The 26104-nt window shown below is 40.1% G+C and overlaps 4 protein-coding genes across 5 annotated transcripts in view; 1 reads left to right on the forward strand and 3 right to left on the reverse strand.

Moving 5' to 3' along the window:
* Positions 1-42: 42 nt before the first annotated feature.
* On the reverse strand, positions 43-13758 carry LOC134449018 (uncharacterized). The gene is made up of 6 exons (XM_063198754.1): positions 13690-13758; positions 4191-4249; positions 3476-3820; positions 2677-2904; positions 2289-2363; positions 43-1172 (listed from the first exon to the last, which is right to left on the reverse strand). The coding sequence occupies exons 1-6, from the start codon at positions 13725-13727 to the stop codon at positions 1165-1167; spliced, it is 753 nt and encodes a 250-aa protein (XP_063054824.1). The 5' UTR covers positions 13728-13758; the 3' UTR covers positions 43-1164.
* On the forward strand, positions 6248-10965 carry LOC134448721 (uncharacterized). The gene is made up of 4 exons (XM_063198374.1): positions 6248-6340; positions 8668-9258; positions 9393-9580; positions 10128-10965. Exons 1-4 carry the CDS (start codon positions 6248-6250, stop codon positions 10552-10554), a joined length of 1299 nt encoding a protein of 432 aa, XP_063054444.1. The 3' UTR covers positions 10555-10965.
* On the reverse strand, positions 11190-13124 carry LOC134448324 (uncharacterized). Its single transcript, XM_063198007.1, has 3 exons — positions 12956-13124; positions 12577-12682; positions 11190-12359 (listed from the first exon to the last, which is right to left on the reverse strand). Exon 3 carries the CDS (start codon positions 12128-12130, stop codon positions 11195-11197), a length of 936 nt encoding a protein of 311 aa, XP_063054077.1. The 5' UTR covers positions 12131-12359; positions 12577-12682; positions 12956-13124; the 3' UTR covers positions 11190-11194.
* A 7667-nt stretch (positions 13759-21425) lies between the features above and the next one.
* Positions 21426-26104, reverse strand: part of LOC134449021 (uncharacterized) — a 45305-nt gene continuing 40626 nt past the window's right edge. Inside the window, exons 4-6 of one of the 2 annotated variants that reach the window (XM_063198758.1) lie at positions 25047-25277; positions 23580-23670; positions 21426-23485 (exon numbers count right to left, since the gene is read on the reverse strand). In XM_063198758.1, the coding sequence (XP_063054828.1) occupies positions 23398-23485; positions 23580-23670; positions 25047-25277 (410 nt within the window). In that variant the 3' untranslated portion in view covers positions 21426-23397. Of the gene's footprint in view, positions 23486-23579; positions 23671-23918; positions 25278-26104 lie in introns of those variants that run through there. The other variant, XM_063198760.1, reaches the window with a different exon arrangement.

The following is a 26104-nucleotide window of genomic DNA, read 5'->3' on the forward strand; positions in this document are numbered from 1 at the left end:
AGAGTGCAAGAGAGATATCTGATGGGTGTCACCTTTTGTTTTCAACCCTGCTAGCTTCCTCTTTAGTCAGGCGTGGTGTAACTTTCCGCCAGTGAGACTGTCCAGTGTTGACAGCTGTGTAAAAGCTGGGATCTGCCCGAGACAAACATTACCTTCATACAAATTACAGAATTGACACAAAACATTTTTTTTTGTTATGCTATATTTATTCCTCAAGAAAGTAGAGGTAGGAACAACCTGTTTAGTGCAACAATATAGGAAGTGAAATCCACAAGTGACAAGTCATCCAGATCCTTCATACAATCAAAGTCCAAGTGATAAAGAAATGTAATAACTAAATAATAAACACATAAATAGATTCAAATTGTTATTTTTTATCAGTGCTTTGGGAACATTCGGATTATATCAAACTTATCAACAAAAGCTCAGTAACACTTTAGAATAGGGTTCACAACCATTAATACATGCCTATTTAGAGTCTATTTGAAGTCTTATAAGACGTGCTAAGGGACTACTACTGTAGGTCCTTACAATAATATCAATAATAAAGGCCTTATTTGCAGTTAACCAGAATTTTTTGAATTTCAACAAATGACTGATATTGCTTAATACATGTCTTATAAACTACGTATACAGATGGTTAGACATGTTACAGTGGATAGCGTTACCTTTTAAATTAGATTTTACCAAGCTCAAAATCAAAACACAAACAGTCCAGTGTGTAAGTGATAATACACTAAATTCTCAAAATAAAAATAAAAGAGATTATCTTATCTTCTTTCCATGTGAACAAAAATAACCAGTAAAATAATTAACATTTTGAAGATAGATTGAACAGAAACGGGCAATTGTCAACTCTAGATGATCTGCCAGAAAGTATTTGCCAACCTATGCTGAGGTAGAAAACAAAAGCTCCAACACTGAGCTGAAACATCATAATACTTTTTATATTGTCAAAATACGGGCGTGTCAGGAATATTATGGTTTTGCCCATACCGCCGCCGCCACGGCGAGGTATTACTGTTGCTATTGTTATTGCAGTTACATTCAAAATAATTGTTTATTATTATTGCTGTTACATTCAAAATAAATAATTATTTTGATCATTTTTGTTAACAGAAGCAGTGAGAGAATGCAGCGCCATCTCTTCTCTTCTTTTCTTCCTTAGAATCCTAAAAAAGCAAAACATTTAAACATTAATTTTGTCCTTCAACCGGAATGATGAACAAAGCATACTGTATACAGTTTATGTACAGCGAATGTTGGTATTGCAACTGTGAGTATTTTGACGGAACACAACCGATGGAGGAGAGTAAAGTGTCTGAATACACTTGCTACAGGATATTTGTGAATGAATGCACTGCCATGCGTATTTTTTATGTCATTTTTTATGTGGTAGCTCACCTGAACGCAAAGCACACAGACAGACACATGGGAGCAATCTTCTGAACTTCCCTATTTAGGTCGCAATAGAGTTGAACAATGGAGGAAAATATTAATGAGAGCCATATCTGACCCCTACATAATAACTTCAGTATTGTGCATACTACTCTGACAGTTGTGCAGCAAGTACTGTGCACTCCTTTGCACGCGGTTGTACGCAGGACCTCTGACAGCTTTGACCAGGCCAGGACAAAATCATCTGAAAGGGCCCTCCACCAATACAGGGCCGTAATATGAACACAAACCAACATTCCCCCCTCCACTTTAGGCCTATATTGAAGACGCCTACCTTTACAACAGACCCAACCTTCACTAGGTTCCCTGAAAATATAACTTAATTGTATTGGAAATGTAATTTCTAACATTTCTTCACAAAACATGTCATACTTCATGTGAAACTGCATAACATTAAAATGATGTCGGGTTCCGGACAAGGCATCCTCAAGGGCCGTAAATGGCGCTCGAGACATAGGTCCCCAACACCTGTTTTAGAATGTTGAGTTGGACGCTTCAATTCAGGTACGTTTTGCTTCACATTTGAACTTCTTTTAATTGTTTTGTTACGAAATCTTTAACATTACATTTGCAATTCAATGAAATAATATTTGCAAGGGACCTAGTGAAGGTGGGGTGTGTTGTAAAGGTGGCCGCCTTCAATAAAGGACTAAAGTGCAGGGGGAAATCCTGGTTTATGTTCATAGTACGGTTGTTGGAGGACTTAATGAAATTTGAAGTGGCCCCTCGAATGACAACGGTTCCCCACCCCTGGTTTATTGTAAGGACTGTGAGTGTTGTAGTTGTAGTACTGTATGTAGCATAAAACAAAAACTGTGGAGGGAACTTGCCGCAGAAATAAAATGACAGTCCGAATGTGGCCAGGATTAGAAGCCTTTCGACAGTCAAGGCTACAGCAACATTGCCTGCACAGAAATTACATCGCACATTGTACAATAGAGTCAACATTAAGGACCATCAATCTATACTGCACGCTTTTCCACCAGCAGAGCGCTGTAATAGTCATTGAAAAGTTAACTACAATAGTACTGCACCACTATGACATAACATAACATAACATAACATAACATAACATAACATAACATAACATAACACTATAACATAACACAGGGCCTTATGTAATGCATCATGACTTGATCATTGCCACTCTGGTAACAGCAAAATTATAACACCATGCCTTAATGGGTTAAATAAAATAAATTATTTTCAATTGTTCACCTGCAAAGAAGAAGTGTGCTGTGCTAGTTCCCAGGCAACTGTCACTGATGCAGGTGTAGATCCGCCCCTTCACTTCCTGCAGGTGGAGTTTGGCTCCTCCCTCTGATGTACGAGCCCCCTGATTGGTCACCTTCACCCCATCCACCAGCCATGTGACCACAGGGCTGTCCCACTGACACGTTTCAGACACGTGACACAGCAGCACTATGGAGGCCGCTGGGGGCCTCTCTGGAGGGGGGTTAATGGAATGTACCTGTATATGCAGTACATGTACATAATGGTACATAGAGCATTTCAATATTTAGAAAAAGAAATACTATCATGTCTTGTAGCCCCATTATGCACGCCATATCGCCAGTGGCACGCTGTAATAGTCATTGAAAGGTTAATTGCCATAGTACTGCTCTACTATTACATAACAGAGGGCCTTTAGTAATGCACTATGACTCGGTCATTGGCATTCTGACAACAGCACATTTATAACACAGTGTTTCAACTGGTTAAAGCAACACCAGGTTGCCCATATAAAATCCAAAGATAAACATAGTGCTGATACTTTTCGTACAACCCACACGCAGAAAAAAGACAGCATCATCCACCGCACCTCAAGTAGAGTATTTTTTTCATAGATTTTTATGATTTAAAATAATGCTTCCAAAATCATGTCAGTGGCTCAGTAGAACATGTTGCATGTTGAGTGGACAAATGAAGGCTAAATACTCTCGTTGATGTTGCTTTAACTTAATTGTAACAAATATAGTATAAATGGGTACATTTGATGATAGTGTGTCCAACCAACCAGCCTTGCGCACAGCCACCGTATCATGTTTCATTTCTCCTATTTTATTAGTGGCGGTGAATTTGTAGTCTCCGTAGTCTGACTCTTCCATGCCGCGCAGCCTCAGCACCTTGTCCTCTATGGTAACTCTGGGGTGGATGAGTCTGCCCGGTCTGTCAGCCAGACGCATTGTGCCGTGAGCCTGGTTCCCCCTCTCCCACGACAAGGTCAAACTGGTCTCGTTTGAAACATTCAGAATAGTGGCCGTCAGCACCAGGTCTCGACCCAACGCCACGTACAGAGGGCCTTTAGTGGTGTAACGCACACCCCATGCGTCGGTGCCTGAGGAGCTGGGAAACTGGGATACTGGGACAGACAGACAGACAGACAGACAGACAGACAGACAGACAGACAGAGATAGATAGATAGATAGATAGATAGATAGATAGATAGATAGATAGATAGATAGATAGATAGATAGATAGATAGATAGATAGATAGATAGATAGATAGATAGATAGATAGATAGATAGATAGATAGATAACAAACAGAACATACAATTCAATTGAATACAAACAAACAAATAAATCAATAAATAAATAAATAAAGAGACAAACATGACAACGGGATGGGAGATGAAGTGTGTTTGATTGTCAAGCTTAAACGTCAGACATGAGTGAAGAAGAGTCTTCAGAAGAACATGTATTCAATTGTGTTGGTGATTGTGGGACTTACTGAGCACTGTGAAAACAATGATAATCCAGACTCGAGCAGCTAGGTTCATCCCTGGAACGCTGCAGACAAAAGAGAGGATGTGTACTTACAGTAAAGGTACACTGTGCAAGACTTTTAGTTGTTTATTTCCAGAATTCATGCTACCCATTCAATAATTTACCTTTTTCAAGAATACTTACCACCCCCATCAAATTCTAAGTATTCATTATGACTGGGAAAATTGCACTTTTCATACATTAAAAGCAGAGATTCTCTCTGTTAAAAGGGGGGTCTACTCCATGGTCCGCCATTTTGAATTTCTAGAAATAGACATTTTTAGCTGCAAAAATGACTGTATTTGGGGCATACTAGAAAATATTAGTTTATTACTTAGTAAACTTTCATGGAAAGATCAAATTTGGCAATAGGCAACCCATTTTCAATACAGAGCATAGTTGCAGTACCCTTTTTGACCATTTCCTGCACAGTGTACCTTTAATGGTAGTTCTGTCAGGACCATTACAGTCAAGAAACACAAGACAAGAAATTTAAAAGACAATTTCTTAATTGAATAGTTATGAATTAGATTTGGCGGTATGGCTCTGTTCAGAGGAGTCCCCTGGTTTTCCATGAGCACCACTGAAAGCAGAGGTTCAGCTGGGGACGGCAGCAGCGTAGGGAATGCTCACCCAAATTACGATTAGGAGATCAAACATTGAGAGTAAATAGAATAATTCTATTTACTCTCAATGAGATCAAACAATTCCCCCATGAACAGAGCAGGCATGACAAGGGGTAGCCTGTGTCATGTCATACACGAGAAGGTGGTGCTGGGGAGGTGGTGGGTTGCGAAGAAGCGAGCAGCCAGAGTTGGAAACAAAACAGAGATCTTTTAAAAGGCGCCAATGAGGAGGGAGGAGAGTTGAACACCTAGAACACCTGAGACAAATAAAAATCAGCAGCTCTTGACTACCATGGCCTGGCCAGAAGTTACTAACACCAAAGAGGCTTGAGACAAGAGGGCCTACTCACGTCCTAACAGCGTAGTACGAAATGATGGCGAGGGGAGTACGGAAATGTTATTCACTGTGGAACAGGTCATAGGACAGCGTGAATGTCTGTCAGCTGTCCTTAATTACCCCCAGCAATTACTGCTGACCAACAGCTGCCGTTAATTGGCCACAAATTTTCCATCATGGTGTCGCCCCCACTGACCATGTGCAAGGGAGTACGAAAATTGTATCCATCGCATCCACTGACCAATGACCATGCGCAAGGGAGTTAATTTTCCATCCACTCATGTCCTCAGGCAACGCCCCCGTACTACGCCGTGGCCAATGCATTTCCCCCCGAGAGATTGTTCTTCTGTTGAGTTTCTTTGCTAACACTGACACTCCATTTCTGGGTGTACAGTACACAGGTTCCAGAAAACACAGAATGAGGTGTGTTACAGTAAGTGTAAGTGCAAATTAAGTGGACACCAGGTGTGCATTCCCATATACAGACTCCCGTCCTCCACTTATGCTTGTGGCCTCGTCCTGACTCCTGGCCCCACCTCCGTGGAGAAAACAATAAAGTTTCCCTGTTGTCAGCCTAGCCACAACATCTTTTGCGGAACTGTTTTTCATTCCTCATCCCGCTTGCAAATGAGAAAAGGACATTAGAATTGCGCTTTTGCAAGATATTGAATTAATGTTCTGTCGTCAGTGACATCATCATGAGGTCACAAGCAGGCAAGTGTGCAAGGGAGGCCGCATATTGGAATCCACCCATGTTGAATGGCGGATGGTGGACTTGAGGCAGTTAAGGCGAAGACTTCATTGAGTATTCTTTGGCTGCAGATCTCATGGTCATTTGTAGTGCTGCCGCAGGGGACCATTGCATGGAAATGGCAACCCCTGGGACCATGGGACTATAGATATTTTTTTGGTCTTTTTGACTTTGTTTTTGATAGGACAGTGAAGGTGGTGACAGGAAGTGAGTGGGGAGAGAGAAACGGGGAAGGGCCGGCAAAGGACCCGGCCCGGGAATCGAACACGGGACAGCCGCATGGTAGATGAGTGCCCTACCTGTTGGCCATGTCAGAGCCGGGACCCTGGGACAATAGACTAACACAGGCGTCACCAATGTGGTGCCCGCGGGCGCCAGGTAGCCCTCCAGGAGCTCCTGAGGTACCCACCAAGGATGTTTATATATGATTATATTAATATTTTAGTCAATGTTAATGTTTTCTTAATTTAAGAATGAGATCATTTCATTTGGTTTTGTATTAATTATACATTTTATTTATAACCAATGAAGAATCTCTTTATAACCTATATACAAATTATCAATCGATCATATTTTGATTTGAAAACGATGTCAAGATGTCGGTAGAGGATTTTGAACAAACAGGTAGGCATTGGTAGGCATTGAGTAGTACCCATCTGTGGTTACATACCGCCATACCAACATACCGCCATTCCGACATTGACTTTTTATTGCAGGAACCATTTTTCCAGCTTGCAGGAACTGTTTTCAGACCCTATCTATAAGGGCATTTGGACCGTGACAAAATTAGACGCTAAATTATACACTAATCCTGTAATTGTGCTGTTACTCTCTCATTTCCGCTCATGTAGCAACATTGTTGCAAATGTCAATTGAGTTAGAATGTTGTTCACATGCCTCTAAGTACATGCAACAATGTTCAAATGGCTCAGAAGGAGGACAATCAAATACTGTCGGAATGGCGGTATGTCGGAATGACCAGACGTCCCGGTTTAACCGGGACAGTCCCGGTTTGGAATTGTGTGTCCCAGGTCCCGAGCAAACTCTGTCGGGACACAAATATGTCCCGGTTTTGGCCACCCGCTACATTGCACTACATGTTAATAGGGTAAATATACGGAAAAGATTCCATGTTCACCTGCCACAATTAATGGCAGCCAGCGCTTGTATAGAAACGTCTAATGCGATTTGTCATTCCTTCCTCTAAAACTGATTAGAATGCAGGAAATTGCATCTAAAAAATAAATTTTGTTTTGGGGGAGGACCCCCAGACCCGCCCGCCATATTGCCCTTCAGTCACCCACAAAGTGTCCCGGTTTCCCTTCAAAAATCTGGTCGCCCTACCTATGGGCTATAGACTAAATCAGTCATTCCCCCTTTATTATATTATATTATATTATATTATATTATATTATATTATATATTTACATTCATAATTAGGCTTTATTATTAATATCATTAGATATCAATATTATTATTATTAGCCTTTTCTTTTTTCACACCTACACTTTTCAGGCAACCCCACTGATAAATACTGGACTAAATATAAAGAAGTAAAAAGTAAAAAAAGCAGCTGCTACACAATGCTATCTACAGCAGGCCTAAGGGCAACCTGTCAGCCTTGTTAAGCAGTGAAACACCACAAGCTCAACATGCGTTACATTTGGCAGATGCCTTTACCCAGATTACAAATACAGTACTTGTATTGCAGTACAGTACTTAACACTTATAACGTGTTAAGACTCCTTTTGTTTAACATCATCATGACAAAGTGAAATTCGAAACGGTCAGTTTCACTTTTAAGTGTGTTGAGAACTAAGTTATGCCACCTGGAGGACAGCAAGGGGTAGCACGTGAAACCACGATGTTGTGAGGACGGAGCGAGAGGTACTTGGACGGAGGGGCCAGAGCCATACAGAGGCAAGAGACTGGCAGCCAACCACGTGAGCTAATTTATTGACCGACAGCTGTTTCAAACTATCAGAGGTTGAGTGAGTTGTGCGCAGCCAGGGGGGGGGGGGAGATATAGGCCTATATATAATTGATATAGGCCTATATTAGAACCGATGTATTGAGTTCCTGCGTCACGTGACTTTCGGCAAAATTCTAGGTGTCAGACGCCATCTTGGCAGTAAACATGACGACCAGTGGCGGCGCCAGCGATTTTAAACAGAGCGAGTACACATCTCATTTTAATTCCAGTGAAATTCGGCTTTATACAACAAAATTACAAAGATTAAACATTAGCGACCCTTATAATGCACCCGGTGTGCTTTTCAAGAGCATCTCATCCTGCCCTGAAGATGATTTACCCGACTTGCGCTATGCTGACATCCACAGCTATCTGGTAAACTTCCCATCCGTTTACTCTGGGGACTCACTCAGAGCGTATAAAAGCTTGGAAGCATATAAATGGTGTCAGTCCGGCTTCGTCACGCACATTCAGCTGTGGAGTCTTGCATCCAAAAACTGCGGCATCATCACTGCAAGGGTAAGTATTAAATTATCATTCAGTGTGTCAAGTAGGCAGTGTCAGTTAGCATTGTTTATTAGCTTGGCTAGCTGCAGCAGTGTCACAGTAGCCTTCCATGTTTGTTTATCTTTTGGGTAGCTACTGCAATGCATCTGTAACTTGCTGGTACAAACTAAGTTTGTATTTTCTAACGTACTCAACAAAGAGGCTGGGGTTTTCAACCTGTAGTTATATATATATATTTTAATTTCATAGGTTAATCACTCCCAACGGCTGAATGACAGTCAGCTAAAGCCATGGGTGGTGGTTAACGACGGTGTTGTCCTAGGAGCCCACTGCAACTGTACAGCGGGACTCGGGGAGAGCTGCTCTCATGTGTCAGCTGTGCTCTTCAGACTGTGGGAGAAAAACAACGCAAGGCACGAAGAGATCAGCTGCACGTCTAAAAAGTGCAAGTGGGCCTCGCCCAGTGAGGATGCTGCGAAGAATGTGGAGTACCAGCAGGGCAAGGACATCATATTCAACAGCAGTCAAAAAAACAAGAAGGGTAATTCCACCAAGGGTACCTCTGCGCCACCATCTTTCCCACCCCTGACTGCTGCCGAGCAAGCTCAACTCTACAAGAACCTTTCTCAGTGCCACACTCAAGATGGGAAATCCTGCAGACCTGCCGTCCTGTCAGTTGTTCCCGGGTATGCCACATCTTATGTACCCAAGGCTGTCAAGCTGGATTTACCCGAACCCCTCACCAGTTTGTACGACAAGAAGGCAAGAGACCTGAGCCTGGCTGAGCTACAAGAACAGGCAGAAGGAATATTTGATGACTTGGCTGTCACTGAAGAACAGGTACAGAACATATTCTTTTCTTTTTTTGAACTAATGATTGAAATGTAATATCTACTATGTTATGTGCACGTGTACTGTGTGTGCTAATTTGCAATGTAAATTAGTAACTATTTGGATTGCCATGTTTTCTTCAGAGTGATATTGTAGAGGAGGAGACCCAAGCTCAGTCCAAATCCAGAATTTGGTACGATCAGAGGAGTGGTAGGGTGACAGGATCTACCTTCAGAGCAGCAACCAGAACAGACATCAGAAAGCCAGCAGTGTCTCTCATGAGACAGATTTGTTACCCAAAGTCCCATGTTTTCACCAGTGAGGCTACCAGGTATTCATGAGCATAGATAATTCCAGCCAATGTCAACATGCAGCTGAATATTATAACACACTCCAAATAGCATCCCATACGTTTCTGCCTTTGTTGATACAAAGCTGATGCTCATCATCCCAAAAAGTGATGGGCGTATGCATTTGATATCTTATTGTAACACTGATTGTTTACAATACTGCAGTATCATGTGGGATGATGTAAATGTCACATCTCCAGGAAAGCATGGAAAAGTCCAGGGTAATGTGTGTATGACCATTGCAACTGCATGTTGAAATCAGCTGGAATTTCCCTGTGAAGTAAAATAGGGTGTGCAGTATGTAGTCTCTTCTATTTCTTTAACAGTCCATATGGTGTACAAGAAAATGAGTGTGAGGTAAATGCAAACAGAGAGGGTAAATGCAGTAAGTAATAGGCTATTCCTTCAAAAAAAAAGAAGAAGAAGAAGAGCAGAAGTACAGCAGTAAACATTTGTAAAGGGCAGGGAGGTAGCAATGTGGGGTGGCATTACTATTGTTCAAAACTAATATTTACATTGTTTCTTCAGATGGGGATGCAAGAATGAAGAACTGGCCAGAAGTTATTACGAAATGCAGCATCGACTATCACACACAGATGTCCTGGTGCGACCAGCCGGATTCAGAATTTCTACTCAGCACCCATTTATCGGGGCCTCACCTGATGGGTATGTGTCCTGTAGCTGCTGTGGCACAGGGGTAATAGAAATCAAATGCCCATTTTCAGCAAAGGACCTGTCTGTGAGTGAAGCTGTAAATTCTGTTGGACACTTTTGCCTAGAAAAAAATGTTGAAGGAAAAATTGAAGTCAAGCGAGACCATCCATACTTCTACCAAGTCCAGATGCAGCTATTTGTCACAAAATGTGATTACTGTGATTTTATTCTGTGGACGGAAAAGGAACTCTTTGTAGAACGCATTGCATTCGACTCAGAATTCTTTCAAGTACAACTTTAACTCGCTCGTGCCTTCTTCACAAAATGTATTATCCCAGAGTTGTTAGGAAAATGTTTTTCTGCACCTAAACAACCAACTGCTGACTCCGATCCCCAGCAACAGTGGTGCTACTGCCGTGCACCTGCGGCAGGGAACATGCTCGTTTGTGCCTCAGGGTTCTGTGCCGTGAAGAGGTTCCACCAAACCTGCCTCCAGCTGAAAAGGGTACCAAAACAGTGGCTGTGTCCAAGCTGTAGGAAACTACTCAATGCCCAAAAAAACCCCTTAATTACTTAGTCTTACTAACTTGTTCCGATGTACTCATGGTTGCACAGTAAGAAGATAATAAAAAGAATTGTATGTGTAATAGCTGTGTCCTCCTTTATCATCCAGAACCTGTCGGGGAAAATTGTGTTTTAACATCTGGGTTGTCTCACCCTTTAATGAGACTAGCATAGTCACCTTTTAAAACCTGATTGAGTAAAAGGTTGAAATCTTGGTAAACGCAATGCCACAATGTTGTTCTCTTCTGTCTGTAGTAGTATCTGTGACAAGCATTAAAACATGGATAGATCACTCAAATCTAGTGTGTGGGAAAAGTAGTCACAACAAACAAGTGAGAAGCCATCATAAAAGGTTTATTTTCTGTTGGCACACAACTTCACTCAAAGGGCACCACAGAATCTGGTACATTTGTTAGTGCACAACATACACTTACAATTTTATCAAGATAAGTGACATCATTTTCTGACTCTATGTCTGTGAAAGTTATTGGCACAGTGCTTTGTAAGATAGTATATTTCTGACGAAGTACTCCTATGACTCTTTCAATGTGAATTCTTAAGGAGGCTAGGGATCTTGTATTCTCTATGTCAACAGGATCTAACTGTGCTTTCCCACGAGTAAATGCTGGGATTTTTAATTCAGCCAGACATCTTTCAATAGCCTCTTTCACCAGAAAGCCCCTGTCTGCCAAAACAATATCCCCTGGGAGAATATTAGGTAAAAAATTACTGTGTTCTGTAATGAATTTATCACTGGTGCGACCTCCCCATCCATTAGAGATGAAAGAAATTGAACCTTGAGGGCAAATGGCAATTAAATATTTCATGGTGTGATGTGATTTGTATTTTGAGTAACACTGTGCACTGGGTCGCAATCTACTTGGTTTCTCTAAAAATATTTCAAAACAATCTATGATACAAACAGTCTTCTCGTAGCCACCATTTCTAAATACATATGGAAGAGATGTTCTTAAAGATTCTCTATCAGGCCACACCACTAGACTTGGCACCAGTCTACAATAAATCAAATTAACACAGTGTTTGAAGTGTCTAGAGGCAGTAGTTGGATCGATGGCAAAATAAAAAGCTAAAAAGTCAAAAGTCAAGTTCATCCGCAGCTTCATCAAAGTCAACATATATTGTTGAAAACATGTTATTGATGCTCTAAGTTTGAGAAATGGAGTCAAACATTGAAAGATGGTCATAAGACATGTATAGGTTGCTAACCCAGTGAGGGTATTCACCTTTTTATCATCATTTTGCAAACTAAGCTCTGTCAGGGTCTTTCTATTTATTTTGTCCCTTAACAACATATTTTCAGTCCTTAGAGCTTGGCATTCTAGCTCAAGAGACTGGATGTGCTTACTACAGGTTTCAGAGGTGCAAGGTGGTGTTGCTGGATCAGGCTGGACAGGATCTTCATCACCCGAGTCTTCCAAAGGATCTGTGATGGGGGGCTCTATGACTTGGTTTTCTGTGATGGAGGGCTCTGTGGTTTGGTCTTCTGTTGCTGCATTGTTTTGGGGACAATCAATTGATGCCCTGATGAAACACAGAACCAGCAAATCATGCATAAAATACTAATGACAATGACATGTTTACACGTTTACTGTTTGACATGTTTCATGGAAGCAAATCATATGTTATTCCTTCATTAAATTACTGGTGTGGCGCTTTTCTTTATAACCACATCATGGCAGCAACATGTAAATAATCAATCAGACGGGGGCTTGATTTAACAACTACCCACCTTACCCACCTTACACGGATGGCTTCTGCAGTTAGCTTTGCCTGCTCTATTTTCGATATTTTCGCCTTCTGCCTCCTGTTGAACACCTCCAGTCTAGCTGTCCGTCTCCTCTTCTCTGGAGACGGAAGATAGCCAAAAATCGATGGCACAAAGTCTGGACTTAAAGGGTTATCACTCTTTCTCCCTACAAAATAAAAAGGAATGTCAACACGGGGTTGCTGCTAACTAGCTAGGCTGCGCCTGAACCTTGTTTAAGTGTAAAAAAAGGACGTCACGGTGTCCACTAATTATAATAATTGGGTGCTGTGATTCAGGTATACATATACATATGTAAATATAAATATTAAAATTAAACTTCCAGAAATGTTTTGTAACATTGGTCACCCACCTGATATGAAGTGTTCGCTGCACAAACGAAATCCTACGGCAGGCGGGTCCCACCTTTCAGTCTTCTTCTGATGGCTCCTGGCTCTTTTGATAGCACTTATCCACTTTTCCCTCCTCGCAGCATCTTTTGGGATGCGATAAAATGATAGAGCTAATCCTCCTTTCTTCTTGCCCCGTCTGTTTTGACAACCTGGAGCACAACAATTGTCTACCATCCTGTCAAGTGTCAATGTCAAGTCCGTCCTCCTTCACCGTGGCAGCCAGTCAGTGTCTGCCAATCTACTGACGCGATTACTGCCAAAATGGCTACGCCCATCATTTTTCGGCACGCGACCAGCAACTATGACGACGGGCGCAGGAACTCAATAGACAGATCATCATAACAATGACAAAATAAAAGCCTCCTTTCTGCAAAAAAACAAAACAAAGGAACTTTAGCCGCAGCACTCCAGAGACACACTAATGCCCCGTGTACGTCGAAGGCGAACTAAGCGACCTGCGCGGGCTAGGCTATGTTATTGTAGGATTCTCGCTGATAGCCTTACAGTCTCGACCTAAATGACTAAGCTAGTTGAAGTGACATTGCAGGCTTAAAATCCCCGGGAGCATTGACCGACTCATTCAACAAAGCTGACTTGCTCTACTAGCGCGGGAGTGGACATGACATGACATGACATGACATGACGGCGTATACGGCTACTGTGTCTCACATTTCGTCTGGTTTACCAGGCTTACCTGCGTGGGTCTTGTCGCCGCGTAGCTTCATTCTCCATGCGCAGAAGCAGCTGTCGCTGTCAGCTGTCCAGGCGGAAGAGTAGCCCTTAGGCGTCTTTTATAGAGTTGTTGTCCGTCAACTCTTTCCCAATGATGGACACACACTTCCACATTTTATTAAACTCACAAGATATATCACAAGGTTGAAGCCACAAGCTATGTGCGCTATGGTCATGTAGGTGATGTAGGCGTAATGTGCATAATATGCATTGCAGAGCGGTGGCCTAGAATGCAAGCTGTTGTGTGACAGAATGGCAGAGTAGGCCTATACTACTAGGCCTGCATTGGTCGACAGGGTAAATTCTAGGCCTATATTTTTTACACTTGAAACCCTGTTGTCAAATAGTTTTTTGTGAAACACATTTTTTTTGTGAGTGAAAGCTGGATGCTGCTGTTCAGATCATGTCCGTACAGTTTTATTACTGTGATGAGATGAAACAGCTGGAAACTTCACATAGCTGGATGGGGTCAGCTCTATGTTCCCACAGCCCAATGGTCCCAGCGCTTATTCCTGCTGCTCCATGTTCCCACATTTTAAAGAAAATATTCAAATATAGGCCTTATGTTCTACAACTCCATGTTCCAACATTTCTGAGTAAACTAAGAGAATGTAAACTAAGGTCCATTTGTTACTTTTTTTACTCTTTAGAGCTTTAAAAATGTAAATATAGGCCTAATGTAGATTATATGAACATGCCTAGTATAATGTTTGAGTATAATGTATGTCACACACAAACTGATTGTAAAACACCCCATGTTATGGCTAGTACTACACCACAGGCATGGCCGTAACCAGCTACCATTGAGGACACAGAGGTCATGTCCTCGGTTTTCTTCAGAAATGTGAAATATATCTATGATGAAAATCGATCTATGATCAACAATGATAAATTCAGTCTGTTTACACCACCCCCATTTAATCTCAAGACATTGATTAATGAAAACAAACTGGAGAGTTTGACTGAAGAATTTGAAGCATTCTAAATATACAGTATGTACAGCACGTAGTATTTGAAAATGTCTCATTACGGTCCTGTTCACAGGCAATGAAAAGTATTGACAACCAATCCCAACTGACATGTTTAACTTTTTTGGAGGCTAGCTCCCACATATTGCCCTAACAAAGAAAAAAAACAGATTTTAGCTCACTCTTTATACTTTCAAATAGCCATATTCATGTCAGCTCATAGTGCAATGACTGAGATGAAAAACATTACTCTTCTAAAAAAATTCATTTTCATGTGAAAAGCATATTAGGTTGTCTTAACCTTAAGGTAATAATGATTTTCCTTAGTTATCAATGTCCTGTAACACTAATTACAAACATTTCTGTGTCGACTGTTTTGATCAGGGAACAGAGACTGAGATATGATGCGTGTGTGTATTGTGACACTTGTGACAACCATAACTTGTGACAACTAACCCCGTTCTCCCCTATTTCCCCCTTAAAGGGACACTGTGTGAGCTTTTTAGTTGTTTATTTCCAGAATTCATGCTGCCCATTCACTAATGTTACCTTTTTCATGAATACTTCATGAATACCACCATCAAATTCTAAGTATTCATTATGACTGGAAAAATTGCACTTTTCATACATGAAAAGGGGGATCTTCTCCATGGCCCGCCATTTTGAATTTTTAGCTGCAGAAAGGACTGTACTTGGACCATACTAGAAAATATTTGTTTAATACTTAGTAAACTTTCATGTAAAGATCAAATTTGGCAATAGGCAGCCCAATTTCAATAAACAGCATAGTTGCAATACCTTTTTTGACCATTTCCTGCAGTGTCCCTTTAACGTATTATTAACTCTTTATGTATTTCCTCAGATGGTTAAACTGGCCATTCTGCCTGGCAAAATGGATCTGATTCCTGTAGCCAAGCCTACTATCTTTGGAGTCTTGCCTGAACTCTAATGTTTAGGTCTCCCCACAAAGGGGCTGAATATGATACTGAGGTCAGGAGAGTGAGGTGGCCACTCCAGAAGAACCTTCACTTCATTTTCCTGCAGTCAATGGGCGCGTTTATGTGATGTTTCAATTCCGAATTAATAATTCTGAATTAAATAGTTCTGTTGAGTTTACTTTGATCTTTCATTTAATTAATTTTCAAAGCGGAATTAAGCCTTATTCAGAATTAAAGTGAGTCAATTCTGAGTTAAATCAATGTCTCATGTAAATGATAGGTCAACGTGGCCTTCTGAATTGTATTATTGTCTTTCATTTTTTTACCAAACGAAAGTCAACTCAGCCAGACGGAACAGAACAGAAAGAAAGGAAGAAGAAATCTGATGGTCTGTCTGCTGCTGCACTGGGCATTCAATCAGAAATCAACCTGTCTCTATAAACGGCTCTTCCGCAAACAGACAGACAGTGACATCTAGTGGTCGCAATGGGACCCTGCAGTGCCCAACACAGGGCTCCTGACAGAGCAAATACACTGCTTCCTCTCTGAGTCAGGAAGTATAGTATTCAGAGAAGGTCAAGTAAAAGAACGGTATCTACCATTGACTCCCATTATAGCCCCGTTGGCGAACGCAGCCAAGTGAAAGATGAAAAGGAGCCTATTGTGCTAAATGGCGTAGCAGGGATTTGTGACGGTTCAGTTCTCTGGTTTGTAAAGATGTGTGCACATTCTGTACCTCATCATGGAAGTTGTATTAGAAGTGAAGTTAAAGGGACAGTTTGGTCAATTTCAACATGCAGTTGAAATGCTTACACTACCCTGGACTTGTCAGTACCTAAGATTTTTTGTTCTTCTCCTTCAGCCTTTTCCGAGATCCTGGTCATTGTAATGGGGGCAGCGCTTTGTTTACATAAAAAAAAAACATTTTTATTTATTCCCAAAAACATCTGTAATTCCCTCTCAAGTCGAAAATGACGAAACCAAGTTGCTCTTAAAGTTACGGGCTTTAATGACAAAAGCTTCAGTGATGCCACGGATGCCGTGAGAACTCATTGGCCGCTTTCCCTTGAGAGACAATTAGGTAATCTTCTTTCGTCCTTTATGCACTATGCACTTTATTCAGTCTTCTTTTTATCATCGCTGGTCTTAGGCAGAGGAAACCGCGAGGTGTCTGCCTGCTAGTAGCTTGGTCCAGAATCTTCTAATCAACAGGTAGCATCTCTCAAAAGTAACACCCCGTCAACCCGCGGCTGCAAACTTTGGTTCCCCCCTTAATTAAGATATGTTCCCCCATATCAGAACAAACAATATACATGAAATATATGAAAGTATGCTTTTAATATTAAACCTTTATTACTAGAAATGTATATATTTATTAATTCAATATTTTTAACATAATATTTATTAATCTATTATTTATTTATTTATTCTGACTTCGATGGCAGCTACAACATCCAAAAGGTTATAAAACATCAGCAGACAACTAGCAAACAGCAGTACCTTTTGGGAAAATATTTGGAGTTGGCCTATGTTTCATTTTTTAAAAATGTAAACAAACGCTGCCCCCATTAGAATTGCTCATATCTCAGAAAGGGCTGAGCCGAAAAATGTGCAATCACCAGGTACTGACAAGTCAAGGGTAGCGTGAGCAATACAACTGCATGTTGAAATTGACCAAACTGTCCCTTTAAAGGTTCCTTGTATGACTTTGTTCTTCCAAAAACTTGTTAGTTTTGTCCTGCAACATGCTAGCATTCGGCTAATACCTGCTGGCTGAGGAATCACTGTGACTATTTATGACCAGAGCTGACGACAGACGTAGGCTCTGATTGATCCTCGCAGAGACACCTACGGTCACAGACCTCAAAACCCCCCACCACCGTCCAACAAGTTAATTGAAGGTGCCCAAATTCTTTAGGATGAGCACTGTCATTTCCTTTACCCCCTTTACACTTTTTCCACCCACCACCTTAAATGCAATAAATAACAGGTGTCCGCAACAATCCAAACACAACTTAAACACATCGACATCTGAAGTCAGACTTAAAACTACAAAACAAATGGCGAAGTGCCGTAAAGTTGATTGTCACGTGTTGTGTCATTGCTATAGTTTAAATAAGGGCCATTTTCAAGAATCTAACACATCTTCACAAGATATGCAAACGTGTCGGCAAATGCTTTCACTTACTCCTATCTATCGAACGCGACTTCATTATTCCCAGGGAAAAAATTACACGGGCAGATACAATTATTAGAAGCATACAGCCCCATTGGGACCCATTCATTATTTACTTGGCTGCGAGAACATAGCTGCAGTGCCACTCCTGGCCACCAGCCTGTGATCCTTCTCATAAGTTAGACATTCTCTAGTATGAGGAAATAAGAGCCATTAAAGGAAAAGTCCACCTTATTTCAGGAAATTGCTCATATGTAGTTAAGCCCTGATAAAATCTACGTAGGATACATAGGATTTTTTTCTGCATTGCCTAGTTTAACAGTATAGCCATATTAGGCCTAGGTAGGCTTATAACAATGGAGGTCTATGGTACCAAATAAAACATCATCAGATGTACATAGAAAACACCTGAAAATGAATTAAAAGTTCAACAGAATGCAAAACAGCTAATTAGTTCGGTCCAGTGATCACTTGACGGTATAGGCTACACACTGAGAAGAAAATTATGGTAGAGTAGAGTAACTTTATTGAATAAAAACATTTCTGTCAGGTCCATTACAATCAAGAATCACAAAACAAGAATTTCTGGATGCAATTTCTTTATTTATGAACTACACTGTATTCCCCAACATGTTCCACGAACTCTAAACTTTTGTGGAAACTTATTCCCGTTAAAGTTTTAGTTTTGTGACCAAATGTTTTATGTAAATACTACATACATGCATGCATATGCAGGACACAAAATCTTTCAGAAGATGATCAAAAACTTTGAAATGACTGAAAAGATTGAAAACAGCAGCCCAAGTCAAGTATGTACTCCAAACTCTAAAATGCAGAGAAACAATGGTTTACACAAAAGAGTTGAGTTGAAAACTAAAACGTTTGTGTGAGTCTTACATAAAATCAGACATGTTATGTGAAAACAAATGTTATGAGAAAAAATAAAATCTTGAATGTCTTAGTAGCTGCTACTCAAAGATCTAACATGCTCCATTGACATAAATATTTCGAGAATGGTGCAAAAATCAATGCAATTAGTACTAAGCAGACAGTTAAATTTTTTAAGTAAACAAGCACAGCATTGTTTAGCTATATTGGCTCTAAGTTTTTGATTCCAAAATTAAAAGTTTTATGTTTTCCCATTTTAGAGCCCCAAAAAAATCTTGGTTGGTTTATTGATTGGTTGGTTTATACTAATGCACTAGGCTACCACCCCTCTGTTTAAACCAAATATAACATGAGCTTTAATTCCACAAACATGAACAATGCTTTATATCAAGTTTTTTTTTTTTTTTGTTCCATGTGGTTGACAAACAAAAACAGTAGACAATAACACAACAATCATACAATACACAACAATCTAAATCTAAATCTAAAATTTAGACCACCACACAATCAACAGTCAATATATTACAAAAGAATCAACCTCAACACATTAGGCAATTTAGTCATTTATTTGTTGTCCATTTCTGAATCTTTTATTAGGAGTTGGTGGCTGAAGGAGATCCATATAGCCTAACTTACAATAACATTTCTCCCAAAATAGTGTCAGACTTCACAACACAGTCAGTTGTTTATCCTTTGGAGTGTTGAGTAGAGCTGATGGATCATAGAGTTCTGGTGGTCCCATATCGGCTGCCTGTGGAGCATAAATAGGCCTAATACGTTTAAGGCTTTCATGAGGACTTGTTGGATTAGGCCCCTACAGCATGATTGCTACACTGGTTTATACAGAAGTTCAATGTGCAATATGTCATCATGAAAATGCAACGCATCACTTGCAAATACACTGCAGATGTATGATACAAGAAAAAGATTTGTATGAAAGGCCTACACAGTGCTAGCCTAACTAGCAGTAGCTAACATTCTAAGCTAAGTTGCTAACAAAACATACACCCAGTGTAGCATCAAGAGCACCTAATGTCACACACAGCAACATAGTAAACTACTACACATACACACCAATACACTTTTATGGGTCTTTTCTTACCTTGAAGTGAGGTTGATAGACACATTTTTCCATGCCAAGTTGTCAGTTGTGGTTTGATGGTCACATGGTGTTGAGTAAATCTATCCCCCATTGACAGATTCACCATTTTTAGAGAAGTTTGTATTTTATGTTACATTTTAATAAAATAGGGTTTCTATGGTTCTGACATGGATGGGTTCTTCTTTACACAAAGCAGAAGCTGGTAAACAATTAAAAAAACAACTAAAACAACCAAAAAAGTGAGTGACCCAGCCTTAGGATTCGAACTCTCAACCTCAAGATAAGGACATGCCAATATGGCTATATGCAGAGGACTATCCCCTACACCACTCAACTGCAGGTTTTGTATTGGTAGAAAGTTAGCCCTGTTTGTTAGAAAGTATTGGACTTACTCATAATTAACAGTCAAATGTGTTTCACACATACTTTCCACTTCAAATTCGACCAACTGACATCATACCAAAACAATAATGTTTGAATGTGATTTTTTTTTTTTTTTTTTTACTAACATCCTGTGCTGGGAATCGAACTTGAAACCATCATGTTTTGAGGCCAACTGCTTAACTGTTAGTCCATGACTGCCCAAGCACAACACGCTGACATCCATAGTCTCATATCTCAGATAGGCCTACTGTATAGTTCCAATTGACATGATTTAAAGAATTTGTAACTTTCACAGTTTCGAGAGAAATAAACAATAAATATCTACTTGAGTGTTTTTTATTGGTAATACAGGATTCAAACCTGCAATCCTCTGATCTTGTGGCCATTCCCCTATCCAGACCACAGCAACTCAAACATTGTCTTGCTTTACCGAAGCCTTTTTCTTTTGTAATTTCGCTCAAAACTAAATGTGAAAAATATTGCGAATTAAAGCTGGAGTCATGGGTCTGGTGGCCATCTGAACATTTTCATACCATGTTCTCGGAAGTAGGTAAGGTTATCTCCATGTTGGGGATTGAACTTGCAGCCTTTGAAGTTGAAGACCGGCTGTTTAACCACTACTCCATGGTCGCCTCAGCTGTTGTCACGACATCTAACCACTCATATGCCAGATAGAGTTCCAATTAACAAACTCAAAGACATTGTGTTAGGATGTCAGTTGTACTTAAAAACACAATGCCAACCAGAGTTAATTTATTGGTACCTGAAAACCTGTTGAGAACACCTAAAATGTGTATGTCATCTGGACATTTTTGCTATATTGAGTACTACAGCGTACACTTTTCTAGTTCATAGTACTGTTGGGGAATACAGTGTAGATGGTATGGCTTTGTTCAGATGAGTCCCCTGGTTTTCCTTCAGCGCCAAGGAAAACAGAGATTTAGTATTTGGGAATGCTCACCCAATTTAAGATTAGGAGAACAAATAAACAGAGAAGACAACATGTGGAATGGGGAGGTGGTGGGTTGCGAAGTACACGATTTTGGGACAAATCAGAGAACTTTTAAAAGGCTCCTAATTTTGGCCTATGAGGAGCGAGGAGTGTTGTTCAGGCTGATCTAGACCGCCTGTTCATCATGTCTTTTCATTTGGAAATATGTGTATTTCTATATGAAGATGCAATGACCACTGTACTACTTCATATGTTGTAAATCAGGTACGTACGGTATGTATGTAAGGCAAGGCAAGTTTATTTATATAGCGCATTTCATACACAGGTGCAACTCAATGTGCTTCACAAAGTTAACAAATGTAAATGAAAGGAAACAGGGAAGAAAGAAGGAAATGAATTAGAGTCAAAAAAACATTTAAAACATTAAGATAAAACATAAGGTAAAAATAATAATAAAATAAAACATAAATAAACATAAAACCTTGAAAAACATAAAAATAAAAATAATAATAATAAAAAAGAATGATATGTAATTTAAGCTAGGGGAAAGCATCTGAGAACAGCTTTGTCTTGAGTCTAGATTTAAAGCTATCAATAGTGGGTGCATTTTTTACGTCATCTGGAAGCTGGTTCCAAAGCTTTGAAGCATAGAAGCTAAAGGCTGCCTCTCCACACTTTGTTTTGACTTTTGGAATCACCAGCAAATTCTTCTCCGTTGACCTTAGTGACCTGGTCGGTGCATACAGCTGAAACATATCCAGTAGATATGTGGGTCCCATTCCATTTAATGATTTAAACACAAGTAGCATTGCCTTAAAATCAATTCTGTAGCTTACTGTAGCTACCATTCATGAAGTAGGCTATGACATGAAATAGAGACATGGGAAGGACAGATATGACCCAACAAAGAGAGACACAAGAAAACCAAAACCTTTAGCAATTTAAACTGGTGTTTACTGTTGTTGCGTGACTGGCTACTTTTCGGTAATGTACTCTACTTGACGCCGGTGTCATAGGCATTTCATTACAGTGTCATAACAGTATCAGTGAAATCTCACTTGATGAAATCACTTACATGCACTCACACACACACTCACGCACTGACGCGCACACACACTCACACTTTCCTACGCGATACCTTGTGATGCGACCTTGGGTGTTTTGAAAGGCGATATATAATCGAAAGTATTATTATGATTATGATTATGATTATGATTATGATTATGATTATGATTATTATTATTATTATTATTATTAAGGGCACAGTTATGCACGTTCTCTGTTTGCAGGGGTGACTCGCACACAGAATGACCACTCAAACAGAGTGTTTTTTCAGAGTGTTTTTTTACTTGCTGGAGCCCAGAAGGGTAAAGAAAAAAAGAAAATAAAAGGTGCAAACGTTTCCGTCCTCCTGGACTTTCCTCAGTGCAAAAGTGAGTGCAACATTGGAGCCATCTTTTACAGGGTTTGTCAGGTGCTTACAATTAGTGGCTAATTAGCCACATACCAATCACAGACAAAGCACAGTTGTAAGAAAACTTCAGTTTACAAACATTACAGAGTACAGCAGTGTGTAAAACATTTTTTACAAAAAACAAGACAGTTATGCACGTGTCATAAACATTATGTACATGTCATAAACATTTTATGACTGTTGGCCTTATGTGACATTTGGTTATGGCAATGACAAATGTTTGGCAAATGTGGCTCATGACACCGGCGCCAAGTAAAGTTGCCTCAGTCAACATTTGGGGTTTCTGCACAAAGGAACATATCAATTACAAAATGAGGGAGAAAAAAAAATGTTGGCGGCAATCAAGGAAGAGGTCAAAATAAATTATCTATATTATGTGTATTAATTATATGTATTATGGTATATTATGCTTCACATATATTTATTCATATCTATTCTACTTGTATTGCACCTTATAATTACCATTATTGTCATGAGGGACAGTTGGAAAAATGCATTGGTCTCTATGGGAAACACATGTGGGGACAGTTGCAATAAAGCGTTGCAACTGTCCCCACAGGAATAAAACATTTTCAACTATCCATGCTAACTCAGCACATGTAGGCTACAATCCCCAACCTACAAAAGGTAGCATGTTACGAAATTGTGCAAATGTTTTAATAACTTATACATGTAATAAATATCAACAATTTGCAAAATTGGGTTAAGTGCAGAGTTAAACGTACAGTAAAAAAAGAAGAACATCAAAAATAAAACAGTGTTAGATAATGTGGGTGATGTGGGTTGTATCAGCTGATTTCTATGGGCTGTGACCTGTTAAGTGGCTTGTTGGTTTCATCCGGTTGTTTGATTGTCTTCTTCAGCTTAGTGTAAAGACTGAAAGGGAAGGAAATGTCACATGATTAATGCATACACCATGTTATGCTCTTTCTTTTTTTTTTTTTTGTATTTTGTTTCGTAATTTACTTACCAATAGAATATCACTGAGACAGCAGCAAACACAATACACAGTATCACAATTACAGTGATTAGGCTCAAATGCCCTGGAATCTGTGTTGAATCTTGGGAGGAAAGATAAAACATTTTATTTAAAAAATGATTCACACTCACATTGTCCTAAACACATACAGTAGCTGTCAGTTCATTGTAATTTATCCATGGCTACTGTATGGGATTGCTGCGATATTACCAGAGAGAGTAGAGAGAGAGAGGTTCCATTGGCCCATTGTTTCCATTGGAATATCTCTATACTTAAAGAATCTCTGATATTACTATATGTGCCTGTACTGTAAGAACAGGATAAGTTAGGCTACAGTAAAACACATTACTTTTAGTGTTGCATTTTAAAGGAGAATTCCCGACAATTTCAACATGTATTTGTATTCTCATGCTACGCTTGACTTGTTAGTACCGCACCCAGGGCCCAGGACAAATTCACCTGAAAGGGCCCCCCTCTCAATACATAGGCCTACAATGAAATGGTGACCTAATTCTGGGCCCCCTCTCTCCTTAGGCCCGAGACAACTTACCCATTCAGAGTGCCTCGTACCCTCTCTCTCTCTCTCTCCAAGTTTGCAACTTTAGATACCGATGAGCACCTGAAGGTTTTCATTTACCCCACAGACGCACTCATCTATTCTCCCTATCAGCCAGGCAGCGCCCTCCTAGTGACGCAACGCCTTCGGTGTTGCTTCTAGTCAGGCTAGGAGCAATACACATATCGTTTCTGAGTGCCGAAGAAATTGGGAACTCCCCCCATTTTGTCTGGGAACCAATAAACTTTGAGCAGTTCCAACGGCCCTGGGAAGTGACGCGGTTTAAGCAGAGACGTTCTATTAGGACTGAGAAAATGTTTGGTTTAAACTTTGGCACAGCCTTTTCTTGCGTCGACCAGTAGCAAACCAAGGGGGTGGTTCAACCATGCCATTTGGGAACTTTAATGGGGCGCCTAAGTCTCCGCCCCTTAGGGCAGCTCATGGGGCTGAGAAAGTGAACATTTTTGACTGGACTGTAATAGACTGATCAAACCTATATTCCGATTAGGTGCCCCATTGTTATTTGTTATGCTCTTGGTCAGACCAAGTCTCGAAGAGATTGGAAAGTCAATGATAATCAGGCTAGTGCCCTACTGTTTGAGCAACGACTGGGCCAGATCTTGGCTCTGTTAATGGGAGAATGGTTTGTTTACATCTTTCATTATACCAAAAGTTGTTATTTTGTTATAAGATGCCTCCTGTTGTGGCATAAGTGTTGGGATGATATCTGAAGTAATTAAATATCTTTCTTTTAAAGCAAACCATATCCCCCATAACAATGTCACGGATCTCAGACAAGGCTGTACAAAAAAAACACCATGTTGCCAGGCACTAATAAATTAAGGGTAGCATGAGCAATACAACTTTAAGAAAAAATGGTCAGATATGTGTTTCTTGTTCACCTGCCAGGATGAAGTGTGCTGTGCTGGTCCCCAAACTGCTGTCACTGATGCAGGTGTAGTTCCGCCCCTTCACTTCCTGCAGGTGGAGTTTAGACCCTCCCTCTGAGGTATTGGCCGTCTGATTGGTCAACTTTACCCCGTCCACTAGCCATGTGACCACAGGCCTGTCCCACTGAGCTCTTGCTGCAGACACATCACACAGTAGCACTACAGATGTCTCTGGGGGCCTGTCTGGAAGGGGTGGAGAAGAGGCAGAAGAGAGATACACAACTGTATAAATAAAAACTTTATTTTGCAGTGGTTTTCAAACCTTTTCAGTGGCAATCCTGTTGTGAACCAAAATTATCCTTACTATAGATGGGTTCTAAATTTTTTTATTTCCCCTGGCTGCGCGATCCTGCGCACAACTCAACCTCTGATTGTTGGAAACCGTTGTCGGTCAAAAAATTAGCTCACTTGGTTGGCTGCCAGTGTCTTGCTCCTTCTCACAACACCTTGTTTATAAACAAACAAAAAAAATCCATGTATAATGTAATTTGGAATTCACAGGACAAGTAAATACAACCCTCTGGTTGTGTTATGGTCAAAAATGACCGTTTTGAAACTACATTCTTAAATAACTTCTCTATTTTTTATCATACACAAATGACACTTCACGATACCCCTCAGCTAACCTATTCAAACGACAAAAATGAAATATAGGCTAATGTAATTCCTGAAGATTTGTGGAAGATATACAAACTTGTTACCTTCATGGTGTTTCGGTCAAAAATTACCGGACCATTATTTTACAGTTCCCGAAGTTATATACAAAGATATTGACCTTAAAGGGGTATGGCACTATTTTGGGGCTTTATACAGTTAAAATCGTTGGCCAGGGTTTATGTAGGTGGTAAAGTGTCTTACTGTATTTTTCATGTAAGCTGTTGTCTTGCTTTAAGCAATACTACATGGATGCATTGACTTTCATTAGCTTAGCAACATACTCCCTCTTTTAACTTGTCTTAAAGCAAGACAACGCTTCACATGAAAAATAAGACACTTTACCACCTTTATAA

This window comes from Engraulis encrasicolus, chromosome 5 (genome assembly GCF_034702125.1).
Source record: "Engraulis encrasicolus isolate BLACKSEA-1 chromosome 5, IST_EnEncr_1.0, whole genome shotgun sequence".
Lineage (NCBI taxonomy): Eukaryota > Metazoa > Chordata > Actinopteri > Clupeiformes > Engraulidae > Engraulis > Engraulis encrasicolus.